General features: G+C 43.6%; 1 protein-coding gene across 10 annotated transcripts in view; it reads left to right on the top strand.

Annotated features, from left to right (window-relative positions):
* LOC147018701 (arf-GAP with Rho-GAP domain, ANK repeat and PH domain-containing protein 1-like) overlaps positions 1-14,725 on the top strand; it is a 171,062-nt gene that overhangs the window by 108,388 nt on the left and 47,949 nt on the right. For all 10 annotated transcript variants that reach the window (XM_085898650.1, XM_085898648.1, XM_085898644.1 and 7 more), the window contains 6 exons: positions 17-142; positions 6,422-6,566; positions 10,786-10,888; positions 10,991-11,222; positions 14,297-14,348; positions 14,468-14,631. In XM_085898650.1, the coding sequence (XP_085754776.1) occupies positions 17-142; positions 6,422-6,566; positions 10,786-10,888; positions 10,991-11,222; positions 14,297-14,348; positions 14,468-14,631 (822 nt within the window). The remainder of the gene's footprint in view (positions 1-16; positions 143-6,421; positions 6,567-10,785; positions 10,889-10,990; positions 11,223-14,296; positions 14,349-14,467; positions 14,632-14,725) is intronic.

Below are 14,725 nucleotides of genomic sequence, written 5' to 3'. Positions count from 1 at the left end.
TTCCTCTTTGTCTTAGTCATCAATATGACAGGACCTCCTGAGCAGACTGCAAGATTAAAAACAACGAAGATCATCCGCTGTGGTTACCTGTGGAAAACCGCCTCCCTGAGCAAACTGCCAACAGAACGCCGAGCAAAAGAGGGTAAATGCAATTCCAGGGCATAGTGTACATTGTGAGATTGCATTGTGATTGTACATTTCATGTCCTCCCCATTTCCATGTGTATTTGCTTGTTTGTGTGTATCATGAGGATTGTTTAAGTCATGGTGCATCCTATCTTTGAATAACACTGGCATCTAGTGAGGCTTGCACTTAAGTTTTATAACTTGCGTAAGTTTGCCTTAAAACAGGTTTTACATCCAAAACAAGCATTCAACATTTCAAATTTCACCTGGTTTTGGGAATTAACTCAGCAAGTCGGGTGCAAGGACAGGATGGATCATTAATAAGACGTAAAAGACGGTTCATCAGTTTGAGTTTTCTTCTCCCTGGGACTGACACAAATAAATGAGTAACACGATCCAATGCATGAATAAAATCCCAGATAGAGGAACTTCAGCTTTACTCATACAAAACCTCACAAAAGTACTTTAAAGCTACCTTGTCTCAGGTGACTTGGAGAATGGTACTATGTGAGTGTGATTTGCGTGTGAGCATGCATAAGAGCATGAGTTCATAAGTGAGTGTGAACATGCACCTGAGCGCGCATGTGAGTGTGAGCGTGCACATGAGGCTTGTCATGAGTATGAGCATGCTTGTAAGTATGCATGTTAGCGTGAAAATGAATATCCACGTGAGTGTGAGCATGTACATGAGCAGGCATGTGAATGTGAACGTGAGCAGGCACGTGAGTGTGTGCACATGACTGATGTGAGCATGAGCATGCATGTGCACGTGACTTGCTGCAATGTAGCCTGGTGTTGGCTTAGCGGTTAGGGTGGTGGCTTGGGATCCTAGAGTCCTGAATTTGAGGCCCGTTGGCCACTGAAATAACACCAGGGGTTGACTCAGCCTGTCATCCTTCCGGGGACAGCGAAATGAGTACCAGTGTACAGTCTGATACACACTCGACTCAGGGAAGGTGACGCACACGCTGATACACACTCGACTCAGGGAAGGAGACCGACAGTCTCATACACACTCGTCTCAGGGAGGTGGACACAGTCTGATACACACTCGACTCAGGGAAGGAGACACATGGTCTGATAGACACTCAACTCAGGGAAGGAGACACACAGTCTGATACACACTCGGCTCAGGGAAGGAGACACACAGTCTGATACACACTCGACTCAGGGAAGGAGACAGTCTGATACATACTCGACTCAGGGAAGGAGACACACAATCTGATACACACTCGACTCATGGAAGGTGACACAGTCTGATACACACTCGGCTCAGGGAAGTGTGCACAGTCTGATACACACTCGGCTCAGGGAAGGAGACACACAGTCTGATACACACTCAGCTCAGGGAGGTGGACACAGTCTGATACACACTCGACTCAGGGAAGGAGACACAGTCTGATACATACTCGACTCAGGGAAGGAGACACAGTCTGATACATACTCGACTCATGGAAGGTGACACACAATCTGATACACACTCGGCTCAGGGAAGGAGACGCAGTCTGATACACACTCGACTCATGGAAGGTGACACACAATCTGATACACACTCGGCTCAGGGAAGGAGACGCAGTCTGATACAACCTCGGCTCAGGGTAGTGTACCCAGTCTGATACATCCTCAACTCAGGGAAGGAGGCACACAGTCTGATACACACTCAGCTCAGGGAGGTGGACACAGTCTGATACACACTCAGCTCAGGGAGGTGGACACAGTCTGATACACACTCGACTCAGGGAAGGAGACACAGTCTGATACATACTCGACTCATGGAAGGTGACACACAATCTGATACACACTCGGCTCAGGGAAGGAGACGCAGTCTGATACACACTCGACTCATGGAAGGTGACACACAATCTGATACACACTCGGCTCAGGGAAGGAGACGCAGTCTGATACAACCTCGGCTCAGGGTAGTGTACCCAGTCTGATACATCCTCAACTCAGGGAAGGAGGCACACAGTCTGATACACACTCAGCTCAGGGAGGTGGACACAATCTGATACACACTCGACTCAGGGAAGGAGGCACACAGTCTGATACACACTCAGCTCAGGGAGGTGGACACAATCTGATACACACTCGACTCAGGGAAGGAGACACAGTCTGATACACACTCGACTTGGTGAAGGTGACACAGTCTGATACACACTCGGCTCAGGGAAGGTGACACACAGTCTGATACACACTCGACTCAGGGAAGGAGACACAGTCTGATACACACTCGGCTCAGGGAGGGAGACACAGTCTGATACACACTCGGCTCATGGAAGGTGACACAGTCTGATACATACTCAACTCAGGGAAGGAGACACAGTCTGATACACACTCGGCTCAGGGAAGGAGACACACAGTATGATACACACTCGGCTCAGGGAGGGAGACACAGTCTGATACACACTTGGCTCAGGGAAGGAGACACACAGTCTGATACACACTCGACTCAGGGAAGGAGACACACAGTCTGATACACACTCGACTCAGGGAAGGAGACAGTCTGATACATACTCGACTCAGGGAAGGAGACAGTCTGATACACACTCGACTCATGGAAGGTGACACACAATCTGATGCACACTCGACTCATGGAAGGAGACACAGTCTGATACACACTCGGCTCAGGGAAGTGTGCACAGTCTGATACACACTCGGCTCAGGGAAGGAGACACACAGTCTGATACACACTCAGCTCAGGGAGGTGGACACAGTCTGATACACACTCAGCTCAGGGAGGTGGACACAGTCTGATACACACTCGACTCAGGGAAGGAGACAGTCTGATACATACTCGACTCATGGAAGGTGACACACAATTTGATACACACTCGGCTCAGGGAAGGAGACGCAGTCTGATACACACTCGACTCATGGAAGGTGACACACAATCTGATACACACTCGGCTCAGGGAAGGAGACGCAGTCTGATACAACCTCGGCTCAGGGTAGTGTACCCAGTCTGATACATCCTCAACTCAGGGAAGGAGGCACACAATCTGATACACACTCGACTCAGGGAAGGAGACACAGTCTGATACACACTCGACTTGGTGAAGGTGACACAGTCTGATACACACTCGGCTCAGGGAAGGAGACACACAGTCTGATACACACTCGGCTCAGGGAAGGAGACACACAGTCTGATACATACTCAACTCAGGGAGGGAGACACACAGTCTGATACACACTCGGCTCAGGGAAGGAGACACAGTCTGATGCACAGTAATCCACAGCAGGTGATATTTACAAAGGGTAAATGCCTGTATGCATGTTTTTGGCTGCCTGTCGGCATTTTTCCATTTAAACATTGTTTCTAGTATTCTCCTTCGGTAATCTACACTTTAACACATTACACATTCTTACAACTACTGTGACCTTTTAATTTTTTTTCTTTTTTTTTCTATACCTTGTTGAGGCTCGTATGAGAGCTAACACACAACGCACATCAAGGGGGGGCATGAAACAAGAGGGGAGGGAGTAGGAAGGACAAAACAGTGGGGAACAGAGACATTAGGAGATCTGTGGAAAGGAGAGGGATGGGACGGGGAACATGGGGAATACAAGATGGACATTACAGGGACTTTCAGGAAGGAAAGCAGGGAATTTGCAGGAGATGGGCTTGGGTGGATTATCGGGGGTATAAAAGATGGAGGATTTGGAATTGGGATGATACGAGGTGGTGGTGAACAGCTGTTTTGAAGGCCTGGAGGGAAGAATGGGAATGAATAGAGTGTGGGAGTTTATTCCAAAGGTGGGGAAAAAGAGGATTGAAAGAGTGAAGGTGAGCAGTGATTCGTGATTTTGATAGTTTTACCAGAAGGGGGTTGTTGGTGGACCTTGAGCGCCCTGCGGAATATATGGTGGGGACAAATTGCAGAGAGAGCAGGGGGGTGGGGGAGGCTGGGGAGGAGATGGTAGAAGACAGAAAGACCACCGACCAACCTGCGGTGAATGAGTGAGAGGCCCAAAGACTCAGCCTCATTGCGGGAGATGCCAATGATCCGAAATGCCTTGGTTTCTACAGCGTGAAGCCGAGAAAGGTGGGAGGCAGGAGCACCAGCCCAGAGGGGAGAGCAGTACTCCATCAGGCTGCGGACGAATTTACAGTCATTACCCATCTAAGTCATTCCTCGAGTCATTCGGCTTTGATCATAAAGTGTGGATTGTAACATTCCATAACAGACCAGGCATGGCAGGTTCAGTGCCTTCAGAAAGTATTCACATCCCTCGACTTTTGTCATATTTTGTTGTGTTACAGCCTGAATTTAAAATGGATTAAATTTACATTTTTTGTCACTGATCGACACAAAAACCCATGGAAGAGCCTGTGGCAGTGATTGCAGCTTCGAGTCTTCTTGGATATGTCTGTATCAGCTTTGCACATCTGGATTTGGGGATTTTCTCCCATTCTTCCTTTCAGATTTACTCAAACTCTGTCAAGTTTGATGGGGAGCGTCGGTGAACAGCAATCTTTGTCTTTCCACAGATTCTCAATGGGATTCATGTCTGGGTTTTGGTTGGGCCACTCAAGGACTTTCACATTTTTGTTCTGAAGCCATTCCAGTGTTACTTTGGCTGAATGCTTGGAGTCATTGTCCTGTTGCAATGTAAATCTTTGCTGCAGTCTCAGGTCTTTTGCACTCTGAAGCAGGTTCTCTTCAAATATTTCCCTGTATTTGGCTCCATTCATTGTTCCCTCTATCCTAACAAGTCTGAAAGTCCCTGCCATTGAAAAACATCCTATAGCATGATGCTACCAACATGCTTCACAATAGTGATGATGTTTTTGGATGATGAACTGTGCTCTGTTTCCGCCAGATGCAGCGCTTCGCATTCAGGCCAATAGAGCTCAATTTTCATTTCATCAGACCACAAAATCTTATTCCTCATGCTCTCAGATTCTTTCACGTACCTTTTTGTAAACTCCAGGCTTGCTGTCATGTGCCTTTTTCTCAGGAGTGGCTTCCATCTGGCCACTCTCGCATAAAGCTTAGATTTGTGAAGTGCTGCAGAGACTTGTCCTGCTGGCAGGGTCTTTTTTCTCACCTTTAATCTCGGCCAAGGAACTCTGGTTCTGTCAGAGTGGTCATTGGGTTCTTGATTACCTCCCTGACCAAGGTCATTCTTGTCCAGTTGCTCAGTTTGGTTGAACGGCCAGCTCTAGCAAGAGTCTGGGTAGTTCCATATTCTTTCCATTTCCTAATGATGGAGCTCACTGTGTAGAAATTGTTTTATACCCTTCCCCAGATATATGCCTCCTCACAATTCTATCTCGGAGATCTACGGACAGTTCCTTGGACTTCATGTTTGAGTTTCTGCTCTGACATGTGCTGTCAACTGTGGTACCTTATATAGAAATGTGTTTCTTTCTAAATAATGTCCAATCAGTTGAAGTGGCCACATGTAGATTCCTTTCAAGTTATAGAGACATCTCAAGGATGATCAAAGGAAATTGGATGCACCTGAGATAAAATTGAAGTGATATAGCAAAGGGGTTGAATACTTATTGACACAAGACATTTCAGCTTTTCAATTTTAATTAACTTGCAAAATTTTCCAAAAACTTGATTTCACTTTGTCATGACGGGATATTTTGTAGAGGTTGGTGACAAAAAATATATATTTTATCCATTTTAAATTCAAGCTTTAACACAACAAATCGTGAAAAGTTCGAGGGGTGTGAATACTTTCTGAAGGCAGTGTAGATTACTTTCTCTGTGAAGGTCATTAGTGAGCCACCTGGGTTTTTGCATCGTAAGTGAGCCAACAATAGTCATGACTTGATATTTTTTTCCGAGAATATCTTGGTTTTCCGAATCTGTCCAACTCCAAAATCTTAAAACTGCCAGAAGCAGCAGAGTTTTAACTCGCAACATTTGACTGACCAAGTAGTACAGTTTTCTTATTCTCCAATTGAACTGGTTTTGTATTTATACTTTTAATAGTGAACAATAATGTGAGTATTATATGTTTCGAGGTTAGAAAACACAATGTATCGTTTCCTTTTTGCTTAATATTATGTTCTCACAAAAATGTAAACCATGTGTGCTTGTTAACACGGCTTGCTTATGCAATATCTAATTTGTCTCTCAAATATGTTTGAATTCAATGGTATGAGGGATAAATTTTGGATGGTTTGTTTGACAAAAATGAAAAATTTCCTTCCACTCAACCTTTCTGTGAATTCCTACTGTAGTGAGTTAATTTGTGCAATATGTAGAGCTGGACCTGTCTTGTGGAAATGATCAAAAAAGGAGAAACGGTTGAAACTGACCCTTTGTTGCTTTGTGCAGACTTCAACCAGAGGTGGTGCGTGCTTGAGTACGGAGCCTTCAGTTACTTTGAAAATGAGAAAAGTATTACACCTAATGGCAGGATCTACCTCCAAGACATTCTCTCTTTGGCAATGAATGGCCCAAACACGGGGGTCGAATACGGGTATGACATTGCTTGATGAGAATGAAAGACCATGCTGTGTCAAGTGGTGGAAAAAAAAAATATATATATATATATATATATATATATATATATATATATATATATATATATATATATATATATATATATATTGCTAGGGTTGGGCATACAACCATACTTTTTTTGAAAGGAGTGTTTTTTATGGCCAAATTTCACGCTGATCACGAATCCGTTGAACTTTTTGATATAGGATGATGTCTTAGGTTGGTAAAATGCAAAAATTCAAATGGCCACCAAATTTACCCACTTTTCAGGTAAAATTTGATAATTATGGCTTCTTAGGGCATGAAATATTATTAGGGTTGGGCACACATCGGCTTTTTCTCTGTTGTCCCGTTGAAAGGAGTGTTTTTTATGGCCATTTTTCACACTGATCACGAATCCGTTGAAATTTTTGACCGAGGATGATGTCTTACTCAAACATCATCCTAGGTCAAAAATTTCAACGGATTCGTGATCAGCGTGAAAAATGGCCATAAAAAAACACTCCTTTCAACGGGACAACGGAGAAAAAGTCGATGTGTGCCCAACCCTCTTAGGTTGGTAAAATGCAAAAAATCAAAATGGCCACCAAATTTACCCACTTTTCAGGTAAAATTTGATAATTATGGCTTACTAGGGCATGTAATATTATTATTACATGCCCTAGTAAGCCATAATTATCAAATTTGTATGTCTGAGTAAGCCATAATATTATTACATGCCCAAGTAAGCCATAATTATCAAATTTTACCTGAAAAGTAGGTAAATTTGGTGGCCATTTTGATTTTTTGCATTTTACCAACCTAAGACATCATCCTATGTCAAAAAGTTCAACGGATTCGTGATCAGCGTGAAATTTGGCTATAAAAAACACTCCTTTGAAAAAAAGTATGGTTGTATGCCCAACCCTACTTGTAGCCTTTCTTGGTTACTTTCGGCAGCTTCTTCAGCTAGAAGAGCTTCAAAGGAGACGATTTATATATTTATATGCTTAAATTATATATACATACCCGTGCACATGCACGGGATAGCAGTACAACATAGCTGGTAGCAGACGACAGACCGTACACAGGGAATGACAAAAATACGCATTGTGCAAAATACAAGTGGTACTATGTAATGCCAAGACTTCCCAAACATTGTCGGCATGTCCGCTAAGTGCCACAGCAATTTCATAGGGATCGTGTGACGGCGAGCCGAGTTTTTAGTGTGCAAGCTTGGTATTATAATAGAGATGTATATGCATATATACACTGATGAGCCAAAACATTATGACCACTGACAGGTGAAGTGATTAACATTGATTACCTTGTTACAATGGCACCTGTCAAGGGGTGGGATATATTAGGCAGCAAGTGAATAGTCAGTTCTTGAAGTTGATGTGTTGGATGCAGGAGAAATGAGCAGGAGTAAACACCTGAGCGACTTTGACAAGGGCCAAATTGTTATGGCCAGACGACTGGGTCAGAGCATCTCTGCAACGGCAAGGCTTGTGGGATGCTCCCGGTCAGCAGTGATGAGTACCTACTGACAGTGGTCTGAGGAGGGACAAACCACAAACCGGCAATAGAGTTTTGGGCACCCAAGGCTCATCGACGCGTGAGGGCAACGGAGGCTATCTCATCTGGTCCGAACTGACAGAAGGTCTACTGTGGCACAAGTCACAGAAAATTTTCATGGCCGTCATGAGATGAATGTGTCACAATCCACAGTGTATCACACCCTGCTGTGTATGAGGCTGCACAACCGCAGACCAGGTACACCCCTTCATGGCAATGGTATTCCCTGATGGCAGTGGCCTCTTTCATCAGGATAATGCTCCCTGCCACACTGCACACATTGTTCGGGAATGGATTGAGGAACATGATGAAGTGTTCATGGTGTTGCCCTGGCCTCCAAATTCTCCAGATCGCAATCCGATTCTCCAGATCGCATCTTTTGGATGTGCTGGACCGACATGTCTGATCCATGGCAGCTCCACCTCGCAACTTACAGGATTTGAAGGATCTGCTGCTAATGTTTTGGTGCCAGATCCCACAGGCGCTGTTTTAGAGGTACATGGAGGACCAACAGCATATTAGGCAGCTGGTCATAATCTTTTGTCTCATCAGTGTGTGTATATATATATATATATATATATATATATATATATATATATATATATATATATATATATATATATATATATATATATATATACATACATGTGAGGTCATCTGATCAAGATTGGGTTATTTAGACTTTAGTAAACGATCAAAAATTATTGATGTTTAAAGCTGAAGCAAAAATTAACCCAAGAGTGCACCACGGCAATGATGGGCAAAATTGCCTCATTTCCTTGTTTGAGATCAGTTTCTTGATTTTCAGACATACAAACCAACATATACATCCAGAAAATTGATTTGTGGGGGTGTGAGGGAGGGGTTGTGCCCTTGACCCGACACTGCGTATCTCCAGGATGTATACAAAATTTGGTGGATAATGGCCCAGGATTGTGGAATGTGAAAAAAAGGCTTCTCTCACACACACACACACACACACAAACACACACACACACACACACACACACACACACACACACACACACACACACACACACACACACACACACACACACCTCACTAGCGAAATTAATAGAGTCAAGTCTGAGCTCAAATGTAAATGACAAGGTTCATCTCAAATGTTTGTGTATCAGGATAAGAATATGAAATGACGAATGATATAATCAGCTGTTTGCTCATTTGCCATCATCGTATTCATGTGCATTTTAAACCCGAGCCATGCCAGATCGTGCTACTTGAAAATATATGGAAATGGTGCATGAAATGAACTGTTTTCCTCGTCATGCCGTGGCTGTAAGACGATGACACGTTGCCACAATCCCGTCTGTGTGATTTTTTTTTGTCTGTTTGTCGGCAGAATAACTGAACAAAGAGGGCAGCTGGAACCACCAAAACTGGCACAGTGTTACTTGTTGGCCATGTCTTGGATGAGTTAAAATTTGAAGGAAAAATATCAAATTTAATTTCGTTCTGTGCTAGATTTACTCACATCATGACCACATGACTTCATAGTTTCGCACCGTCTGGGGGGCGGTGTATTGCACTGAGAGAGAACAACTGCGTGAGTCATCAGCACCTCCATTGAGTGAATTCCAGTTTACGGAGTGAGTCTTCACCTCCATTAAGTATGTTCAAGTTAACAAATATAGGAAGTGGAATGGTTCAGGAAGAAGAGGGAAGGAGATGTGGAAGGAGGAATTTGGAATGAAGAATTGGGGAGGAGGGAGTTGAGGAGGGTTTTGCCATTGCCTGATGGTGAATTATGAGGAAAGATGACAAAGGATTTATATCCTTCAAAACTAATAATGGAGAGGGTCTTGTGAGTGTTGCCCCCTTTCAAGCAAATGCTGCTTCAAGAGGACTCAACCACACCACCTTCTTCCCTGCCATTCCCTTAATTCCCTCCTTAAAACTTCTCTCCCTTTCATTTACTCTTTTCTTTTACTTTAAGACTGACACCATTCTTTATTTTCTCTCTCTCTCTCTCTCTCTCTCTCTCTCTCTCTCTCTCTCTCTCTCTCTCTCTCTCTCTCTCTCTCTCTCTCTCTCTCTCTCTCTCTCTCTGTCTCTCTCTCTCTCTCTCTCTCTCTCTCTCTCTCTCTCTCTCTCTCTCTCTCTCTCTCTCTCTCTCTCTCTCTCTTGTAGATAATTTTTTTTTTATACATGATCTAAGCCTCATAGTAGAGCTGCCCCCCATCCCCTCCTCTTTCCACACACGGACATACAGACAAACATATGCGACACAATACAAGACGAGACTGTTAGTCAAGACAAACACAGCCACTGAGCTTGCGGCAAGTGCCATCTCTTTCCAGGGCACTCTGCATATCAACATCACAACAATGGCGCTGCTTTTCTCAGGAGGAATTTCTTCCTCCACATCGATCCCAACCTATGGAGATTGTCCATGCTCTTAACCATTTAAATGCTGATCATCAAGCAAGGAAGCAGCACATACCATTTCTGAAGTCATTGGTATCACTTGGCCAGGGTTTGATCTCCCAACCTCCCAGACTCAGAGCAAACGTTCTAACCTTTACGCCACCAAGTCTGGTTATTTTCTTAACACGAGGAAAATACAATTTTTTTATTGATGGTGGAATTCACGTGTGTTGCATTTCTTTTTTTTTTTCCAGGTTTCCCTTCACATTGGAATTATCCTGCAAGAACGAACGCATATATCTGTTCGGTTCTGATGATGCTGAGGCCGTGCGAGACTGGTCACAATCTCTAGCTAAGGTACCGTCTTCCTCAAGCCTAGTTTCGAGACGTTGAGTGTTTGCCATCTCAGGAATTGTACTCAAAACAATGGCGTGTTCATCCCTTCTTGTGGACGTGCAGGCCTTTACTTCAGTTGATCCGGCAGTCCCAAATTTGGAAGGGTTTTGGAGAATGGGCCGTTTGTGGTATTGGGATGGGCAACGGCAACGGGCACGACAGCATGGCTTGTTTGCACTTCGCTCTTCCTTTTTGAACTTCTGCTTCCCCAGTAGTGACATCGACTGTGGCAATGGAAAGGATGCAGACTCTTCATGGAATGATTCGCTAAATCTTCGCAAGCTGCAGGAGATTTGTGAGTTAACTGGGGATCATGACTGGAGTAGATACCAGGCAGGTCTTTTCCCTTATGGGTTAAGGATATTGTATATTTGACGTCCGTCTTTACTGGAAGTCGAAAGTTCATGGAACTGCAAGTTATTTGAATTCAAAATAGCTGTAAATCCATATTGGAAATTCAGAAATTGCAACCTGAGTATATTTAATTCGTGTTTTTTTTTTTTTTTTCTTTCTTCAAATTCACTTCATGGATAACAAACCATGAACTATTGTCGCTCATCCACATGAATGTCGCTGGCCTCTTGTCCTTGAGTCGCCTCGAGTTGGCCTTTCAATCGAATGGACCTTTCATGCAACTGCTCTGTGGATAACTCGTATCACCATTAAATTGGCACTCAGGAGGACATGTTCCACTCCTCAAGTAATTTCTGCACAATTTATCGAAAGCAATTAACGTCACATCTGTTTGTTTGTTTGTTTGTTTTTCTCATGATATTACAGAGGGACTCTGTACACATTCGATGCCCGATTAAATCGGGGCAAGTCAGACAGTTTAGTCGGTTGTCCCTTCTCAAGCATTAACATAAAATAAGTAAATTTTGTGTAATTTTCAATTTTATTTTTAGACACCAGAAGTTTAAAACACAGGGAATGATGTGAGTGCATTCAAAATTTACCTGGAAAATACCTGTTTCGATCGACGGCAAACATTTCATCCACATGTTAATAAATATCCATCTTTGATTTGTATTGCCTCGGTGTAAGGATGCTTTGAACGATTACCACCACTTATTTTAGCAAGCCCAATTACTCCCATTGACTTGTCAGGTCGTCTTAGGAGGAAGTTTCATCCAAGTCTTTTACGAACCAGGTGGCTCGGTCTTACGTTCGACTGTAGGTGGCAGGAATTGGTAATTTGTTCAGAGTGGCAAAGATAACTCCCCTACTCTTTGCAAAAGACACCATGGGATCTTTGGCGGCCATCAACTAATGCGAGCAGATCGGACATCTGTTTTAATGTCCATCCTATGTTCGGGACACTTTGTGATGAAACATCCGGCCAGAGAAGCACCGATCCTATGGGTTATAGTCCTGCCAGGAATGAAAGCCAGACTAGACGGCTCAGAGGGAAGTGACAAGCCGATGAGGTTGGCTTAGCACAGGAAGGAACGACTTCATTAAAAAGTAACATTTCTCCGAAGTGCTAATGGGTAACACTATGTAACACAATTTTTGTTCCTGGGTAGTAAGTGTTATTTCCTTATTGCGTATACCTCTAAAGTATAGAAAATGGCTAATATTCCCCTCAAACGTTGCTTTTGTGACCAGGAGAGTGTTTTTTTTTTAATTCAACTGTTTTCAATGAGAAAACGGGCGAATTTGTGTCTTTTTGTTCATGTAAAGTCAGAAAAACAACGACATATGAATCAAAACTAACATGTATTTATACCAAATTTATACAAAAATGACCACAAAAGATATAGGATTGAGTAGTTTTTTGAGATTTACGATTATACACTAAATCACTTTCACGAATCAGCCCCACCGAATGTAATCTCCCATCATGTTCTGGTTATACTGCCCTTGATAGCGGCATTCAAAGTCCAGTATATCCTGGTGGAAGCGCTCGCCTTGCTCCTCCGAGTACGCTCCCATGTTATCCTTGAATTTATCAAGATGAACATCAAGGGTATCGACTTTGAGGGACATCCTGCAGCCCATGGTGCCATAGTTCTTCACCAGAGTCTCAACCAGCTCCACATAGTTTTCGGCCTTGTGATTGCTTCGGAAGCCCCGAACCACTGCGACAAAGCTGTTCCAAGCCGCTTTCTCCACCCTCGTGGGCTTCTTGGGAAATTCCTTGCACTCCATGATCTTCTTTATTTGTGGTGTGACGAAGACACCGGCTTTGACCTTTGCCTCAGACAGCTTAGGGAAGAAGTCTTGAATGTACTTGAAGGCTGCCGATTCCTTATCTAGAACTGTGACAAATTGTTTCATAAGGCACAACTTGATGTGCAGTGGTGGCATCAGCATTTGGTCCACAAGTGGCTCCCATTTGACGTTGCTCCTCCGCACAGAGAACTCGGTCTGCTGTGGCCAGTCCAGCCTGTGGTAGTGCACCTTGGTGTCTCTGCTGTCCCAAAGGCAAAGATAGCAGGGAAACTTGGTCCAACCGCCTTGGAGACCCATCATGAATGCCACCATTTTGAAGTCTCCAATGACCTCCCAGCCGTACTCATCATACTTCAAGGCATTCAGCAAGGTCTTGACGCTGTTGTAATCCTTCTTGAGGTGCACCACCGAGTGAGCCAGGGAAAGAGAGGGGTACTTGTTCCTGTTATGGAGCAGCACGGCTTTGAGGTTCCTGGATGAGCTGTCAATGAAGAGGCGCCACTCGTTCGGGTTACAGGCGATTCCGATCGCCACATTGTGGCAGAAGCAGAGTCCATCTTGACTGGTGAAGAAGTTGGAAAAAGCTTGGTGGCGATTCCTCTGATCTGCGACTTGCACACTTCCATCCAACAAGTTCCACTGCTTGAGCCTAGATGTCAGAAGCTCGGCATTGGACTCGGTGAGACCAAGATCTCTGATCAAGTCGTTGAGGTCTTTTCGTCTCAAAAATCATTCTTCTGGTCCAAAAAGCAAAGTTCGAGAGAAATAATAGCCATTTTCTCTACTTTGGAGGCATACGTAATTAGGAAATAATACTTACTACCCAGGAACAAAAAATAAATTAAAATTTGTTACACAGTGTAATTGTTGAGTGAAGATCATTTACTCTATACTTGGACAACCTGAGATGTCTTCTTGTTATACTCAAATGTGTACACTCAAAGTGCTTTCAATTACCGGTGGAATGACTTTGTTTGATATGTGGAGTGGTGAAAATGCAGAAATACATTTAGTTAGAGTCACCTTAAGAGGTATTTCCTTTATTTTAAATTGAGCAATCAAAGTGAGAAATGTGAGGATACTATTGTGAGAATTTTTCGTTATTATTATTATTATTACTCATTTCATCCTGCACATGATCAGGAGGTATTTGTTGAAAATGAAAACCACCTTTGTTTTTGTCTTGTGCCACAGCTGACCAAATCATCGAAGGACACCAAACGATTGTCCTGGTGGAAAAAAGAAGGTTTGGAAGTTCTTTGCTTTTTTATGTATTTAATTAATTAATTATCATTTTAGCATCCATCGCTTGCACGGCTTTAATACCCATCACTCCTTTCCTTCCCGTTCTCACACACACCCCAGGACGATATACATGCAAAGCGATTCTCGACTGGACTTTGCCTCATGGCGGCACGCAATGGAAACGGCATCTCTAAGCAGTAGCTTGTCTCTCAGCCACCAGCAGCTCACTGAACTTGACGTGCCAGTGACTGTACACCGCTGCGTAGAGTACATAACACAGCACGGTGAGCCGGTCGATGCATCACAACGAGAACTTCACTCTTTTGGATGTTTATGGATCGGTGTTCCATTCCGAGCACACAGCTCATGATTCTGAAA

This window comes from Eptatretus burgeri, chromosome 10 (genome assembly GCF_056783735.1).
Source record: "Eptatretus burgeri isolate ZD-2024b chromosome 10, Ebu_testis_v1, whole genome shotgun sequence".
NCBI lineage: Eukaryota > Metazoa > Chordata > Myxini > Myxiniformes > Myxinidae > Eptatretus > Eptatretus burgeri.
The sequence above is the reverse complement of the archived record's forward strand: the minus strand, read 5'-3'. Positions and strand labels throughout refer to the sequence as shown.